Source organism: Chelmon rostratus, chromosome 22 (assembly GCF_017976325.1).
Source record: "Chelmon rostratus isolate fCheRos1 chromosome 22, fCheRos1.pri, whole genome shotgun sequence".
NCBI classification, from domain to species: Eukaryota; Metazoa; Chordata; class Actinopteri; order Chaetodontiformes; family Chaetodontidae; genus Chelmon; species Chelmon rostratus.
The window spans coordinates 13,954,075-13,969,073 of NC_055679.1; the positions used below are offsets into that span (position 1 = coordinate 13,954,075).

A 14,999-nucleotide genomic window follows, 5' to 3' on the forward strand; every position below is an offset into this window, starting at 1 on the left:
TAGTTAGCTCTTATATTAGAAAATGGTTGGGTGCTCCCAGGTGCTTAAGCAATGTAGCTTTGTATGGGAAAGGAATGCTTCAGCTGCCAGTATCCAGTCTAACAGAGGAGTTTAAATGCACTAAGGTTAGGACAGAACTTTTATTATCTGGGAGTAAGGACATGTTAGTTAGCAATGTGGTTCCGAATCCTTCTGGGGGAGGAAATGGAACCCAAGGGCAGCAGTGCAGGAGGCAGAGGCAGCTCTTAGGCATGCAGAAATAGTAGGAAATGTTCAATTTGGCCGGGGAGGCTTGGGGCTTGGCCCAGGCAAACCAGTGTGGAATAAAGCAGGTCTAAAGGAGAAAAGAAAGCTTGTAGTGGAACAGGTGCGTAGGCAGGAGGAGTTGTTAAGAGGGGCAAAAGCAGTTGGTCAAGCCAAACAGGGACAATGGTTGAATTGGGAAGGTGTTGAGAAGAGGAAACTTAGTTGGAGGGACCTGTGGAATATGGAGGAAGGCCGTATTAAATTTCTGATAGGGGCGACATACGATGTGTTGCCAACCCCGCAGAACCTAAGTCTCTGGGTACAGGGCGATCAATCGTGCCCACTCTGCTCAGGTACAGCAAGTTTAAAGCACATTTTGTCAGGTTGTAGAATTAGCTTATCACAAGGCCGGTATACATGGCGGCATAATCAGGTGCTGAGAAGCTTAGCCGCAGGCATTGAAGAGAGAAGGAAGCAGGTGAATTCTGGAAGTTCTAGAAAGGAGAGGTTAGATGTGCAGTTTGTTCGAGAGGGGGAGAAAAATAGAGCTGCTAAGTCAGGGAGAAAGCAGGTAGGTGGCTGCCTGGTAGGGGCTGATGATTGGCAAATGCAGGTCGACTTGGGAGGAAAGCTAGTTGTGCCCCAGGAAATAGTTTATAGTAATCTGAGGCCGGACATTGTCTTATGGTCCATGAGTAAAAAGACTGTGTATTTTATTGAGTTAACAGTCCCTTGGGAAAATTCAGTGGAGGCAGCTTATGAAAGGAAGAAGACTAAGTATGCAGATTTAAAGACAGAATCTGAGCAGAGGGGATGGAAGACCAGGGTCTGTCCGGTTGAAGTGGGGTGTAGAGGTTTTGTTGCAGGGTCAGCTGTTTCACTGTTGAGGGAGCTGGGAGTGCATGGGCAAAATTTAAGAAAGACAGTGAGGGAGATGTCAGATGAGGCTGCTAGGTCTAGTCAGTGGATATGGATCAGGAGAAATAATAGTAGTTGGGGGGTGAAATAGGGACGTGGGGGGGGGGGGGGGGGGGGGGGGGGGGGGGGGGGGGGGGGGGGGGGGGGGGGGGGCAGGCAGAGGACATGCATGCCTAACCCGGCAGAGAAGAGGTTAAAGTCTGAACAAGACACCTCTCCTCTGCTCTGCTTTCCCCGCCCCATCTTCTCGCTCTGCCAATAGGAAGAGAACCAGGAAGAGGAAGTTTAGATAAGGTTGGGGGTGTGGCCAGCTAGAGTCTCTCTTTGGGACCATGCGGCCTGTTCAGGTGAGTGTGCGTGGTAAGATACAGAGTTGGCTTGTTTTTTGATCTTTTTGGTTGTTTTCCTGTTTTGTTTGCTTCTTGAAGGAAATGTTAGGGTTTGTTTTCCTGCTTTGTTTGCTTTTTGAAGGAAATGGTAGGGTTTGTTTTCCTGCTTTGTTTGCTTTTTGAAGGAAATGGTCGGGTTTGCTGCTTCTTGAAGGAAATGTTAGAAGAGGCTGTTAAATCTAGTCGGTGGTTTAGGCCTCCACCTTCAGCACCCTCTAAATTTTCCACCCCCTACCCGAACAAGGGTCTGTATCCAATCCCTACTTTCATCTCTTGACTCTACCTCTTTATTTTCTATCCCCTACCCGAACCAGGGTTTGTATTCCCACCCCGCTTTTTCTTGGTGCAGTTGGTGAGAGGCAGGGTAGATGATGGTAGTGTGGCAATCGGCAGTTACATGTGGCATCTAGGCCTGTGGTAGCATTGTAGCAGCTAACAATAGCTAAAGCGGTGAGAGTATGATAGTATCTTAGCAGTTAGTATTGGTAGCTAGCAATTAACATTAACAGTATAGGTGAATCTAGCTTTATTGTCTTCTTCTGTTCCTCTTAGCAGGTAGCGGTTAGCACGTAACATTAGCTAATGGTAGCATCGGAACTGTATTGTCTTCTTCTGTTCTTCCTAGCGGTTAGCATTAGCATTAGCAATAGTTAAATGGTAGCATCGGTACTGGCCACTACCTGGAGCATCTCTGGGTCAGTTGAATGTGGCGGTGCTGTTTGGATTGTGTAGGAGCAGTGTGAACTGGCACTAGGGGGGTGACTCTGGGACGCCGGAGTTCACTGCCTAACCTCCTGGAGGTGTAGTGGGACTAAGTAGGCGAAACACTGTTGAAGGGAGGTTCCACCTGATGACCCCCAGAGACGTGTTAGGAATCACTGCTCTTTGGCAGGTATAGAGGCAGATTAGAGCTCCAAGGTTCTTCACTGAGAATGAATCCTCTTTTTGAGCACAAGTATCTTGTGTTTAAATTAACTAAGTTTACTAGTCCTCCAGTCCGAATTCCTCCCTTTTGGAGTGTTTTGTGTTTAATAGCCTTTAGAGTTTCTTCCTCCATTAGGAGCGTTTTTTGTTATCTAATTTCTTACTTTATTTAGTGAGTAACTTCTGCTACTCACTTCCCCAGAAACAACATCATAGTTTAATTTCATAGCCTGTTTGTTTGGTCACTCTTTGAAGAGATCTGGTTATCGTGCTTAATAAACTTGTGTGCTGTGAAAACTCTGCATCTGAGTCCTCTATCGAGTCCTGGCCTGACAACCTTATCATCAATCATGAACTCTGACCGTGAATGAAAATCAGATCAGACCTTTAAGTATCAAGTTTGAGAGCCCCAGGTATAAAACACAAGAGAATATATATTCCATAACATTGCTGTACTTTAATACAACCCACCAGCAGACTTTTAATACGAATAACATTTAGAACATTTTTACAAAAAGAAAAGGTGTTCCATTACCTATTGAGAAGAAACTGCATATAATAACAAAATCCTTAATGACAGGCTTTACTAATAAGCATAACTTCAGACACTGCATTAAAATAGCATCAAGAACAGTGTAACATTGAATTAAAATAGCATGAAGAGCAGTGTAACAGAACAGTTTAGCTTGTAAACAAGGCTTTTGCACATGTAGATGTGAACAGTAACAGTGAAAGTGGAGAAAGAGAAGAGGAAGACAGAGCAAACAGTGAGAGTACTTGACTGCAGCATTTGGCTGGTATCCTTGATAAAAATAACACTTCAATGTTTTTACACTGCATATTAAAGAAATCTATGGTTATTTATTCAGTATCGATTAACATAGCACAACCACATGCATCACCGCGGCTTGGCGATCATATGTGGAAAAACACGGTTCGCCTTCAGGAAGGACGCAAATTTACTGGAAGCGGGCCGCGCTGTCAGGTTCGAGCACAGAGAGATACATGGATGCAGGCACATTCAACTGAACACACAAACATGAGCGTGGTGAAGCTGACTTCTTTTTTGATAGTTACACCTACAACTCATCCCCGCTCCACCCAGCATTCCGTGACTCATCGAGGCAGTGCTGCGCCGGGTGGGACAGGCTCAGCCGCTTGCTTTGGTCATATTTGCATGCATATTTGTGGCCGTATGAAAACACTGATGATGATGATACGCGCTGTGTTTTTTCCTGGAATATGTGACGGTTGCGCACACACCTGTCCCAAACAACGTGATCACCTTCTTGAATGTTAAGCTTGCTTGTCTGACGCAGAAATTTTAAAATATCCTTAGATCAAAAATGATACTGGAATTAGAATATGTGCTGTGTTGTATTAAGAGCATATTATCTGTTCTCATAGCTGCCTGTAGGATGTATGGCAGGCTTCTCTTATGGTAGTGGACAAAGTGGTGGTGGTGCGCATTTTCAAAATCACCTGCAATTATGCACGCCTTATTGAACAGCGTTCAATCATATGCCACCAGCACCAGTTTTTTGCAGAAATGCATGGACCTCTTTAGTTTTGTATACACCAAACTAACTTGAATAAGGTGAAGTGTATATTGTGGAAAACATCAATCGTCAGTCTGCATCTTCATCCAAAAACGCCAGGGAGCAACCGACAGTGGTGGGTAGAGAAGAGAAAATCTATACTCAAGTAAAAGAACAATTACTCCCATAAAGAAATGGCTCAACCTAAACTGAAAATTACCATTAAAGAAACATAAGCAAGTACAAGTTACTTTCCATTTTAATATCCTCATCAGGTACTTGTCCTGTTTAGATTTTGGTATGAAAATTGTGGCCAGGTGTGGGCAGGGATGGACACTGGAAGCTGCCTCTTGTTCTGGGTTTTGCTCAAACATCATCGCATCGTGGTCAGACGACAGTTGGTGCTTTGTCAGGTCAAGAAGTTTCTGCAAGCAGCTGGAAACTTGACCTTGAACAGGCACAGAATGCGTTTGCTCATTCTCTCACATGCTGCTCTGAGAGAATTTAAAACAGCCAACCCCATTATGTAAAGTCTGCGAATTCGCCTTACAGTATTTCGGTTGGTGGCCTAATCATCTGGTGTTGCTGGCAGTCGAACCAGCCGGGCCACAGGACGGATGTGGGTCCGTTCATGAACTTCATATGATCTTATACATCTATCAGGGCCGGCGCTGACCTAAACGGCCTTTCATACCAGCCAAGAAGCATGGGAGACTATGGGTCCACAATCATTACCGCAGAATATAGGGTAAGTTTTTATCTCGTTGCAGCCATTTCTGCTGTACCTGTAGGGTGGGTATTTAGTTCCTAATAAACTGGATCCTTTATGTGGTCCTGCATATGTTTCTGCAACATATATTGCGCAGTAGGGGCTGTTTGTGGTCCCAAAATGGCAGGACCTGCTACTAGTAGACATCTGGTGGTCCGTCTCTTCTCAGGTGCCTCCAAATAAATTACACAAGGGTTTGGTCCTCATGTAGAAGGCATACCTGATGAAACATTGCCTTGATGTCTCTGTTCACTGCCATCGCATGGGGGATGAACCACGATTCAAGCATTTCATCTACTCGCTGCTGATCCTTCTCATGCATCTGTAAAAGATGCATTGCACTGATCTGCAAGAACCAAGTTGCGAGAGGTGAAGGCACTGCAGATGAAATGTCTCATGTCTGGATGTATGGTGGACGATATGTGAAAATCAGCTGCTGCGCCACTGCCCTGAACTATATTGTGACGGATTGCCCTTGGTGCGATGGTCCTCAGAATGATGGTGTGTCTAGTTGACACAAGCAACCTTCAAGTAAACTCCTGCACCTTGTTTGGTAAGGGTGAGGGAGGTTCTCTCAAGTGGCCAAATGAGGTATATCTCTGGACTTGGCTCGATGAGAACGTGTGAGTGTACAGGCTTCAGGTCTGTGATTAGTGTGGCCACACTTTGAAACATCTCCTTCCTTCTGCAGTCCATGTCTGTATCTGATCAGCAGTCTGTGTGGTGATTGTAGGCCACTGTGAAAGATAGTGGTCAGTACCTTTACAAAAAAGACAGCTTCTTTAAGTTGGGATTGGAAGGAGCTGACTGGGTTTGGAAACAGATTCCGCTGTAGAGGTATCACATCCATGATAAATTGCCAAAGGTGGTTGGCTCCTTGGCTTCTGTACATTGGAGTGTTTGTCCCCTTTTACTGTTACTGCTCTGCCATACTGTGACCACAACAAAACAATTCTAGTCAGGTTTAGAGTTCAGCAGGCCAAAAGTAATTTGATATCACAAAATGGCTGTGAAAATATATCACTTGCAGCCACCTTCATGTTGATCCCCAGTGCATTTAGTGGGAATCGCGATGCTGAGCAGTTCTACAGTGCCTTTGGAGAGGTGTGTTCAACACAATCAGCTGAGATCGCTGCTCCACCAAGCTGTACCCACTACACAAATAATTGCCAGGACATTGGATGCTTTAACTTGACAAGCAGGTTTGAAGTGAGAACCTCTTGATCTGGCAAAGAACATCCTCCTATGACAGATTTGTTTGACTCATACATTTTCATTTCGAGATTGTGTCTTCAGTGTTTGAACGCATCACATCGCTGTCAAACCTCAACTCTTTCACCGAGTTTGTGCACCTTTGGGTAAGTTCAGATCGTTGCATTTGTTATCAATGTTGTTTTCAATGAACCAGGAAGTCTCTTTTCTGTAGAAATAAAACACAGATACAAACATTGAACATATAAGGGAGAGGCTGAATCCTGCTCAAATAAGGCAGTTACATTTCTTACTTACTTTCAAGGACTTTTAACATGATTTTAAATGTACTCAAAGGGACAAGATTATTAAGATGCAGCATGCTCTGCAGATTATTCCAAGTCCAGGGAGCCAAGTTGGAGAAGGCTTTAGATAAGATAAAATAAGAAAAGATAAGACTTTATTAATCCCCATCTGGGGAAATTTGGGTATTACAGTCAACAGGTGGAAATTGATGCGTAGAATCTAAAAAGTGGAGTGTACAAGAGGCAGCATGCATGTAGATAACATCACCACTATCCAAAACACTGACAAAAAAGTCTGCACAAGACTTTTTCTTCCTGACTAACATGTTAAAACAAGCCTGAAAATAAAAACACGTCCTTAGTTCCAGCTTCTTCCGCTGAGTCACTATTTACAGTGTGGAGAATTTCCCTATTGAAAAAATTAAGGAAATTGCATTAAGAACTACTTAAGCCCAGGTAGTGAGACTCGAAGCTGTTGAAATGCTCCCTGAAGCGCATGAATGGCTTGGCTCAGAGATGGGGTAACAGAGTCGTCTGAGTAAAAGTGCGGTCTAGCAGCAAGAATCGAAATTTGGACCTTGGAAATGTCTAAAAGCTCGGAGTCTTAAAGCAGCACAGTGTTGCTTATCCAGGGTTATCCAGGGTTTTGATTATAGGCTGTCATTTGATAATTAAACTAAGGGTGCTGCGCCATGCGCTCATACCTGACTGGAGGCTGTAACTGTTACAGCGCCATGGTCTGCCAGAAATACCTTTGGTTGACAGTTGCACTGAGCTGCCAACACTATCTTTTCTTTTATCATCTTTTAGCTTTTCTCTGTCATCCAGGCTGCTATTTCAGTCTCTGCTATCAGCTGTTATCAAGTGAAGTTAGTAATTAGTTACACTTAGTTATTTGTTTTTTGTTCTTAATGAAAAGGACCAAGCCGTCAGGTGCGCAAGGGAGAAAACGGAGAAGGAGGAAAAGAAGGCCAAATATAGAGGTATGTCGTCTTGTGTTTACATTAAACTAATGCTGGATTTAACAAGCCATGGCCTGTCATCTTGATAGCTGCTCCTTCTTAGAAAGGCCGCTTGAGGGCACCTAATGTTAATTGTTATTTAGAGTTCTGCTGTTGCTCACTTTTCTCCGTTATGCACCTGCTTGTATTTCCAGGTATCGTGCAAACCTCTTATAGTTAGAGAACTCTAACAGAATTGTTTTCTTTTCTTTTCTCATGCAGATAAACATTTAATTTACATTTGTATATTTATTACGTGGATATAAAGTCACACAGTCAGTCTCACTATTTTCCATCACCAACATGACCATGACTAACAGACGTTTCTAGTAGTTTGAGTAAACTACACAAGGTAACCTGAAGAAAACCACGTTTCACTGCTGGATCTCATTGGCTTGTTTTGGGAGTTTAAGCTTCAAGGAGATTATGTAATGAAATAGTATTTGTAAAGTCTTTTTGATCACTAACATTAATCACTGCAAGAGGTTTCCACTGTACAAGGTTTAACATATGTGGGTGGCCACCTGAACTGTCACTCTGCCTGTGACAGTTGCCACTGCAGAGAGGAGCTTCTCAAAAAGGAAGCTGATTAAAACCATAATGACTGCGGCCACTAGAGGTCGCCCCTGATAATAAACGCCAGTATGGATCGCAATAACCTCCACAGTCAGCATAGATAGGATTTGGTCTATTTTTGTGGTTCCACACAGTTATTTTTTGTAGGCTTTAAATTAAAACTTCACTCCTTCTGTGTTCTACCTTTCTGACACCTGTTTAATCTCTTATGCATGTCTGTACAGTATGTATGGAGAGTTACAGCTTGCAAATGAAATACGGTATCAAATAATATAAAATGTGAAAAAACATCCAAAACATTACTAAATGTACTATTGTGTTGGGTAAACAGAATAACTGTATTAATCAGGTCAATTAAATATCACATAAAACTGGTAATTTTCCGGATAGTCCATAAATGTTGTGGCGATTACAATGATAGTCCCAGTAAATGATGTAGCTTAACTGTGACTTTGTGATATCAAATTACTTTTGGCCTATTGAAGTCAAACTTTTATGACTGTAATTGCTGTAACTACCTGTGTTTAAATGATTACCTGATAACACACCACTTCTTCCAAGCAGACACCACAGTTTATTGTCATATCAAATGTTCTGTGCATAATCAACGGATCTACTCTCTCTCCAAAGGTGAGCCATGTCCTCCTCAGCCTGCCAGTGGACTTTTCTGCGCCCATTTGTCATCAGCAGCCTGTTGGTGTTGGGCTTTGTAGTTCTTTTCTGCACATACTACGAGCCTGACATCAAGTTCCCCACTTTTGATACTTACATGGAGAGAGGCAGTCATTCCTGCCCTAAAGCTGTGTGTGCAGAGGGACCACAGATCCAGAACTCAAACTGCTCCACAGAGCTGCACATTAATCCAGATCACAACGACAACCAGAAGGTCCAGACTGCAGCAGTGGACACTGAGCCTGATACTATTTTATTGATATGGATGTGGCCATTTGGCCATAAATTTAATCTCAGCTGCCGTACTTTTAATATCGAAAAATGCCATCTGACAGATGACAAGTCTCTGTACCACAAAGCCCACGGGGTTATCTTCCACCACAGGAACATTCGACGAAAAAATTTACCAACAGAGCCGCGTCCCTGGTTTCAGAAATGGGTGTGGTTTAATATGGAGTCACCTACAAACTCAGCTCCAATCTCTGATCTTAATCACTCGTTCAACTTGACATGCAATTATCGGCCTGATTCAAATATTCCTGTGCCGCATGGGCATCTGGTGCCAGTGACACCTGAAGATGAGAGTTTCAAATTGCCAGCAAAGAAAAAGCTGGTCTGCTGGATTGTGAGCCACTGGAACCAGCGCCTTAAGAGAGTTCAGTTCTACAACGAAATGAAAAATCATGTCAAGATTCATACTTATGGAAAGGCATTTGGCCAACGTATAAGTGATGAAGACTATTTAAAGATAGTTTCTAGTTGTAAATTCTATCTCTCCTTTGAAAACTCCATATACAAAGACTATATCACAGAGAAGTTATACAGACCTATGAGTTTAGGAACTGTACCAGTAGTTCTGGGCCCTCCAAGACAAAATTATGAGGACTATGTCCCAGGAGATTCTTTCATTCATGTCAATGACTTTTCTACTCCAAAGGAGCTGGCAGAGAGGCTCATTTACCTTGACCAAAACAATTCGGAGTACATGAGATACTTTAACTGGAGAAGAAGGTTTAAATCAAAAGTGTATGAGATTGGCAGAGAACCAGCTTGCAAAACTTGTGCTTACTTACAAAACCACAGAGGATACCAAGTTTTTCATGATCTCAACAAATGGTACTGGGGTTAACATAGAATATTGCCAAGTTACATTTCAGACTGGGATAGTGTCTTTTGATTTGCTGAAGGGGTCATAATGCGGTCAACTGTGATATTTCTAAGAAGCTACCCAAAGTCTGCAGTGATGGTACCCTTGGATTCTGTGGTTGTGCATGTAGTTTTACAGGTCAGCAGCTGCTTCATACTTCATACATTGTACATTATAACTTTTATGCTATGCTTATTTTGGGACGACTCTGCATTTTGTCAGGGACACTGAGGAATGTTGTCCTCTGTGATCTGTAGCAAGGTTATTACAGGTATCACTGTATTGCTCTTTGTAACATAATTATATTGTTTTAATTTCTTTGTAAATGTGCAATTTGTGTGAAATTCTACAGAATTTTTGGAGGTATATTTTATGGTAATGTTTCTTATAGTTCTTTGTGACAATATATTTTTTTTATGTATTTTTTCTCTTATACAGTCCCTTGTATAATATATCTGTGTGTGTGTGTGTGTGTGTGTGTGTATAGTCAGTTTTTATTTTGTATTTCTCCGTTTCTGTTGCTATTTTGTTCCAACTGCCATTACCTGCTGCCTGTAATACCCGAATTTCCATGGCTGGGGATTAATAAAGTCTATCTTATCTAATCTAAAAGGCTGTTCATGGCTGCTGCCAACTCCAGTACAATGGAGGTGGACAGAATGTTGTTTTCGTTGTTCACTGGAACTTACTGCAATTAGTCAAGTTTTGAGTTCAACAGGCCACCATCATGTTGATTCTCAGTGCATTTATGTAGTGAGAATCGCGATGCTGAGCAGTTCTACAGTGCCTTTGGAGAGGTGTGTTCAACACAACCAGCTGAGATCGCTGCTCCACCAAACTGGACACACCACTCAATTCGCAGTACATTCCATACTTTAACTTGACAAGCAGGCTTGAAGTGAAAACTTCTTGGTCTGACAAAAAACATCCTCCTACAACATACGTTTTCATTTCGAGATTGTGTCTTCAGTGTTTGAACGCAGCACAGCGCCGTCAAACCTCAACTCTTTCACCGAGTTTGTGCACCTTTGGGTAAGTTCAGATCGTTGTATTTGTTCTTTTCTATGAACCAGGAAGTCTCTTTTCTGTAGAAATAAAACACAGATACAAACATTGGACATATAAGGGAGAGGCTGAATCCTGCTCAAATAATCTTCCTGACAAGGATTTTAATATGGTTTTAAGTGTGTCCAAGGGGACAAGATTATTAAGATGCAGCATGCAGATTATTCCAAGTCCAGGGAGCCAAGAAGGAGAAGGCTTTAGATAAGAAAAGATAAGACTTTATTAATCCCCACACTGTAAAGAATTTCACTGTAAAATAACAGTAAGATACTGGCAGCAGGGACGCCAGTATCTTACTGTTATTTTACAATCCACCTTCTGTAATTTATTTTAACAGTATAGTACTGTATTTTGAATTGCAGTATATTACCATAGGATAACAGTGGGTGGTGTGGTAATTTTACAGTACATTAGTATACTACTGTATTTTTGGCCTGTACCGGTCCGTGAATCAATTGGTACCGGGCTTGTTAACAAGTTCACGAACGAACTGGTTCTTTTGAACGGCTGCTTAACATGAACCCAGTTACTTGGGGAAGAGCGCAGTGCTTACTAGATATGCAAATAGCAACACGCCACGTTGTGCACCCTGCCTTCAGGTCAGGTGAGCTAGTATATAAAAACAATACATCCAAAAGTAAAAGTGGCAGAGGTGAGAAGAGAGCCAGATGACTCAGATAATAGTGACAATGAAGTCTCTGAAAATGCCACCAGTCTATTGAACAGTGTATTTGTTTTGTTTTGTTTTGTTTTGTTTTGATGTTCTGTATTATTAACAATGTTCTTGTATGAAAATCTTTGCACCAAAAGCTGTTTTGCACACAAATTCATTGTAGCTTGCTTTGTTTTTTTTAATGTTTATACGTGTTCAAGTCATGGTTTACATACATACACAGAATTTGTACAAAGGGTTATTCATGTCACTGTCAAAGCAGAGTGGTATGGCGCCACCCTGTGGAATATTTACAATCAATCCAGATCAGACTTTAAAATCTAAGCCACACATGTCAAATAAGGTTATAATCAATATTTCAGAATAATTCAAACTCATATTGGTGGGATATCTAAATTCATTCCTCCCAGTGATTATTTCCAAGATAAAATGAGTAAAATGAGCCAGACTGCCTTCTTAAAACTTAATAAATATAAAAATGAGCCAAATGAGCCAGCTTTTTTGAACGGCTCTTTGAAAGGAACGGCTCACCAAGATCTGGCTCCCTTCAAAGAGCCATAAATCCCATCTCTAGCACAAGAAATAATTAATTATTTCCGTTTTATTCTTTATCTGAGTCTGAACGATCTTTTATGTTGACAAATCTTTTATTTTGAAAAATGACCGCATTTCCTCGGTTACCGGTCACTTGAGGGTTCAAATTTAACCCACAAGCTAGACAGATGTGTTTGGAAAGTTTCTTTGCGAAGGGGAAAAGGCCCAGTGAAGAGACAGAAGAGCGACGACTTCCAAGAAAAAGAAAGCTTTTTACAGACAACACCTTATCGTCAATCATGAACTCTGACCGTGAATAAAAATCAGATCAGACCTTTAAGTATCAAGTTTGAGAGCCCCAGGTATAAAACACAAGAGAATATATAATCCATAACATTGCTGTACTTTAATACAACCCCCCAGCAGACTTTTAATACTAATGACATTTAGAACATTTGTATTACAAAAAGAAAAGGTGTTCCATTACCTATTGAGAAGAAACTGTATATAATAACAAAATCCTTAACGACAGGCTTTACTAATAAGCATAACTTCAGACACTGCATTAAAATAGCATCAAGAACAGTGTAACATTGAATTAAAATAGCATGAAGAGCAGTGTAACAGAACAGTTTAGCTTGTAAACAAGGCTTTTGCACATGTAGATGTGAACAGTAACAGTGAAAGTGGAGAAAGAGAAGAGGAGGAGGAAGACAGAGCGAACAGTGAGAGTACTTGACTGCAGCATTTGGCTGGTATCCTCAATCACCGATGATGAGTGTCTGTAAAACAAACAGACAAACAAAAGTTTAGCAACACAACGTCACTGGTAAAATATAAAAATGTGAACAGGCTCATGGTGGGAGGTACTGGTGCTTGATGTACCGTTCAGAGCCGTTCTTTCCATGTTCTCCATGTACAGATTAGCCACAATGGGGGATACTGGTGAGCCCATCGCACACCCATGTTTTTGCCTGTAAAACCTTTCCCTAAATTGAAAATAGGTGGTTTTTAGGCAGAGTTCCACTAAATGGCATATTTGCTCTGGGTTGAGGGTAGTTCTGTTCTGCACAGTGTTGTCTTGTAACAACTGCTGCCTCGCTGTCTCCACAGCATCCTGAGTTGGAATGCATGTGAACAACGATGTGACATCGAAGGAAACCATTGTTTCTGATGGGTCTAGTTTTAAGTCCCGGACCTTATTTACAAAGTCCATTGAGTTCTGGATGTGCTGTAGCGTTGTGCCAACCAGTGGTGCTAAGATATTAGCCACAAACTTAGCAATGTTGAATGTCACAGAGTTGATGCTGCTGATATTAGGTCTGAGAGGCACTCCTTCTTTGTGTATTTTCGGGAGACCATAGATGCCCGGGATGGACTCTTGTGGGTATAACCGGTGATATGGCAAACACTCAATGGCTCCATCTTTCTGCAAACTTTGCAGATATTCTATGATTGTTCTCTTGAACCCGCTGGTTGGGTCTCGTTTCAGGCATTCATATGTGTTACTGTCATTGAGTAGTGAAAGAATCTTGTCCTGGTAATCGTTAGTGTTTGAAATTACTGTGCATTTCCCTTTGTCTGCTGGCAAGATTGTGACGTTTTCATCCTTGCTCAGTGATGTCACGGCTTTTCTTTCCTCATAGGTGAGGTTAGAAGGGGGAGGTTTAGCGTTGGAGAGAGCTGCCGACACTTTCAACCTGAGCTGTTCGCCTTCTGTTTCCGTTTTTCTGTTTTTCTTTATAGCTGATTCTGTTGCCATGATTGGGACTTGTTTTGGTGTCATGGCAAAGTTCAATCCTTCAGCTAAAACCTCCTTCTCTGGCTGGGTAAGTACTCTGTCAGACAGATTCTTAACCCATCTATTCTGTAACTCATTTTGTGTTGAGTCTTCACTTTTTTGCCTCCAGGTGAGACATTGCATCATGGAAGTGTTATGCCTTGACTGCAAGTTCTGAAATTTCTTTGCTTGTCTGTCTTTAGTTTTGTTGTGCCGGGCAAGTTGGGCTTTCTTTGGTTGTAGTCCACATGGACTGCTAGGAGTGATGAAGAAGCTGTGCTGTCCAAAGTCAGGTTCAGGAATATCCTGTCACATATTGTCACTCAAAAATGACTTGAGTAATGTGTAAAGTTTGAGTAATAAAGAGGTGTTATCATCAAAACAGAAACATCAGTCCACAATTATCAGTAAGATGCTGACGGATGGTGACAAGACTTGTTAGGAATGTGGTGCCTATCTACACCGCTTGACAGAAAATACTGTTTAAAACTGTTAAATTACAGTTTGTTATTCTTAACCAAGCATTAACTGTTAATTTATAAGTGGGGATGAATATTTAACAGTATTTTACTATTTTAAAAAAATTACAGTAAAATACTGTTGTAAATTTACAGTAATCCATAGTTTTATGATGTTAAATTATAGTTATCTACTGTTATTGTTAGCTGACTGATTTAACTGTTAATTTACATGCTGTGAATGAATATTTAACAGCATTTTGCAATTATTATAAAAAAAACCAGTAAGACACTGTTGTAAATTCACTGTAAATTTACAGAAATTCATTCCAGTGCTGCTGGGGAAATTTAGGTATTACAAGCTGCAGGTCATAGCAGTTGGAAATTGGTGCATAGGATCTAAAATGTGGACTGTACAAGAGGCAGCATGCATGTAAATAACATCACCACAATCCAAAACACTGAAAACATCTGCACAGTCTGTACAACACTTTTTCTTCCTGACTAACATGTTAAAACAAGCCTGTTGTCGAAAATAAAAACATGTCCTTAGTTCCAGCTTCTTCCGCTGAGTCACTATTTACAGTGTGGAGAATTTCCCTACAGAAAAAATTAAGTAAAATTGCTTTAAGAACTACTTGAGCCCAGGTAGTGAGACTCGAAGCTGTTGAAATGCTACCTGACGCTCATGAATGGCTTGGCTCAGAGATGGGGTAACAGAGTCGTCGGCATAAAAGTAAAAAGACATCAAGTTCCCCACTTTTGATACTTACATGGAGAGAGGCAATCATTCCTGTCCTAAAGCTGTGTGTG

The 14,999-nt window shown here is 41.4% G+C and overlaps 2 protein-coding genes across 2 annotated transcripts; one reads left to right on the forward strand and one right to left on the reverse strand.

Moving 5' to 3' along the window:
• Window positions 1-6,055: 6,055 nt before the first annotated feature.
• LOC121625657 (4-galactosyl-N-acetylglucosaminide 3-alpha-L-fucosyltransferase 9-like) lies at window positions 6,056-10,182 on the forward strand. The gene is made up of 3 exons (XM_041963841.1): window positions 6,056-6,142; window positions 7,200-7,263; window positions 8,488-10,182. Exon 3 carries the CDS (start codon window positions 8,495-8,497, stop codon window positions 9,656-9,658), a length of 1,164 nt encoding a protein of 387 aa, XP_041819775.1. The 5' UTR covers window positions 6,056-6,142; window positions 7,200-7,263; window positions 8,488-8,494; the 3' UTR covers window positions 9,659-10,182.
• A 2,148-nt stretch (window positions 10,183-12,330) lies between these two features.
• LOC121626093 lies at window positions 12,331-14,934 on the reverse strand. Its single transcript, XM_041964455.1, has 2 exons — window positions 14,866-14,934; window positions 12,331-14,034 (listed from the first exon to the last, which is right to left on the reverse strand). The coding sequence occupies exons 1-2, from the start codon at window positions 14,932-14,934 to the stop codon at window positions 12,772-12,774; spliced, it is 1,332 nt and encodes a 443-aa protein (XP_041820389.1). The 3' UTR covers window positions 12,331-12,771.
• Between the last annotated feature and the right edge of the window lie 65 nt (window positions 14,935-14,999).

What these genes read in the sequence shown, in the direction of transcription:
- LOC121625657 (XM_041963841.1), top strand. Translation starts at nt 8,495, where the DNA reads ATGTCCTCCTCAGCCTGCCAGTGGACTTTTCTGCGCCCATTTGTCATC.
- LOC121626093 (XM_041964455.1), bottom strand. Translation starts at nt 14,934, where the DNA reads ATGTCTTTTTACTTTTATGCCGACGACTCTGTTACCCCATCTCTGAGC. An exon ending in AAGCCATTCATGAGCGTCAG is followed by an intron (nt 14,035 to 14,865) that starts GTAGCATTTCAA and finishes AATATGTGACAG; the next exon opens with GATATTCCTGAACCTGACTT.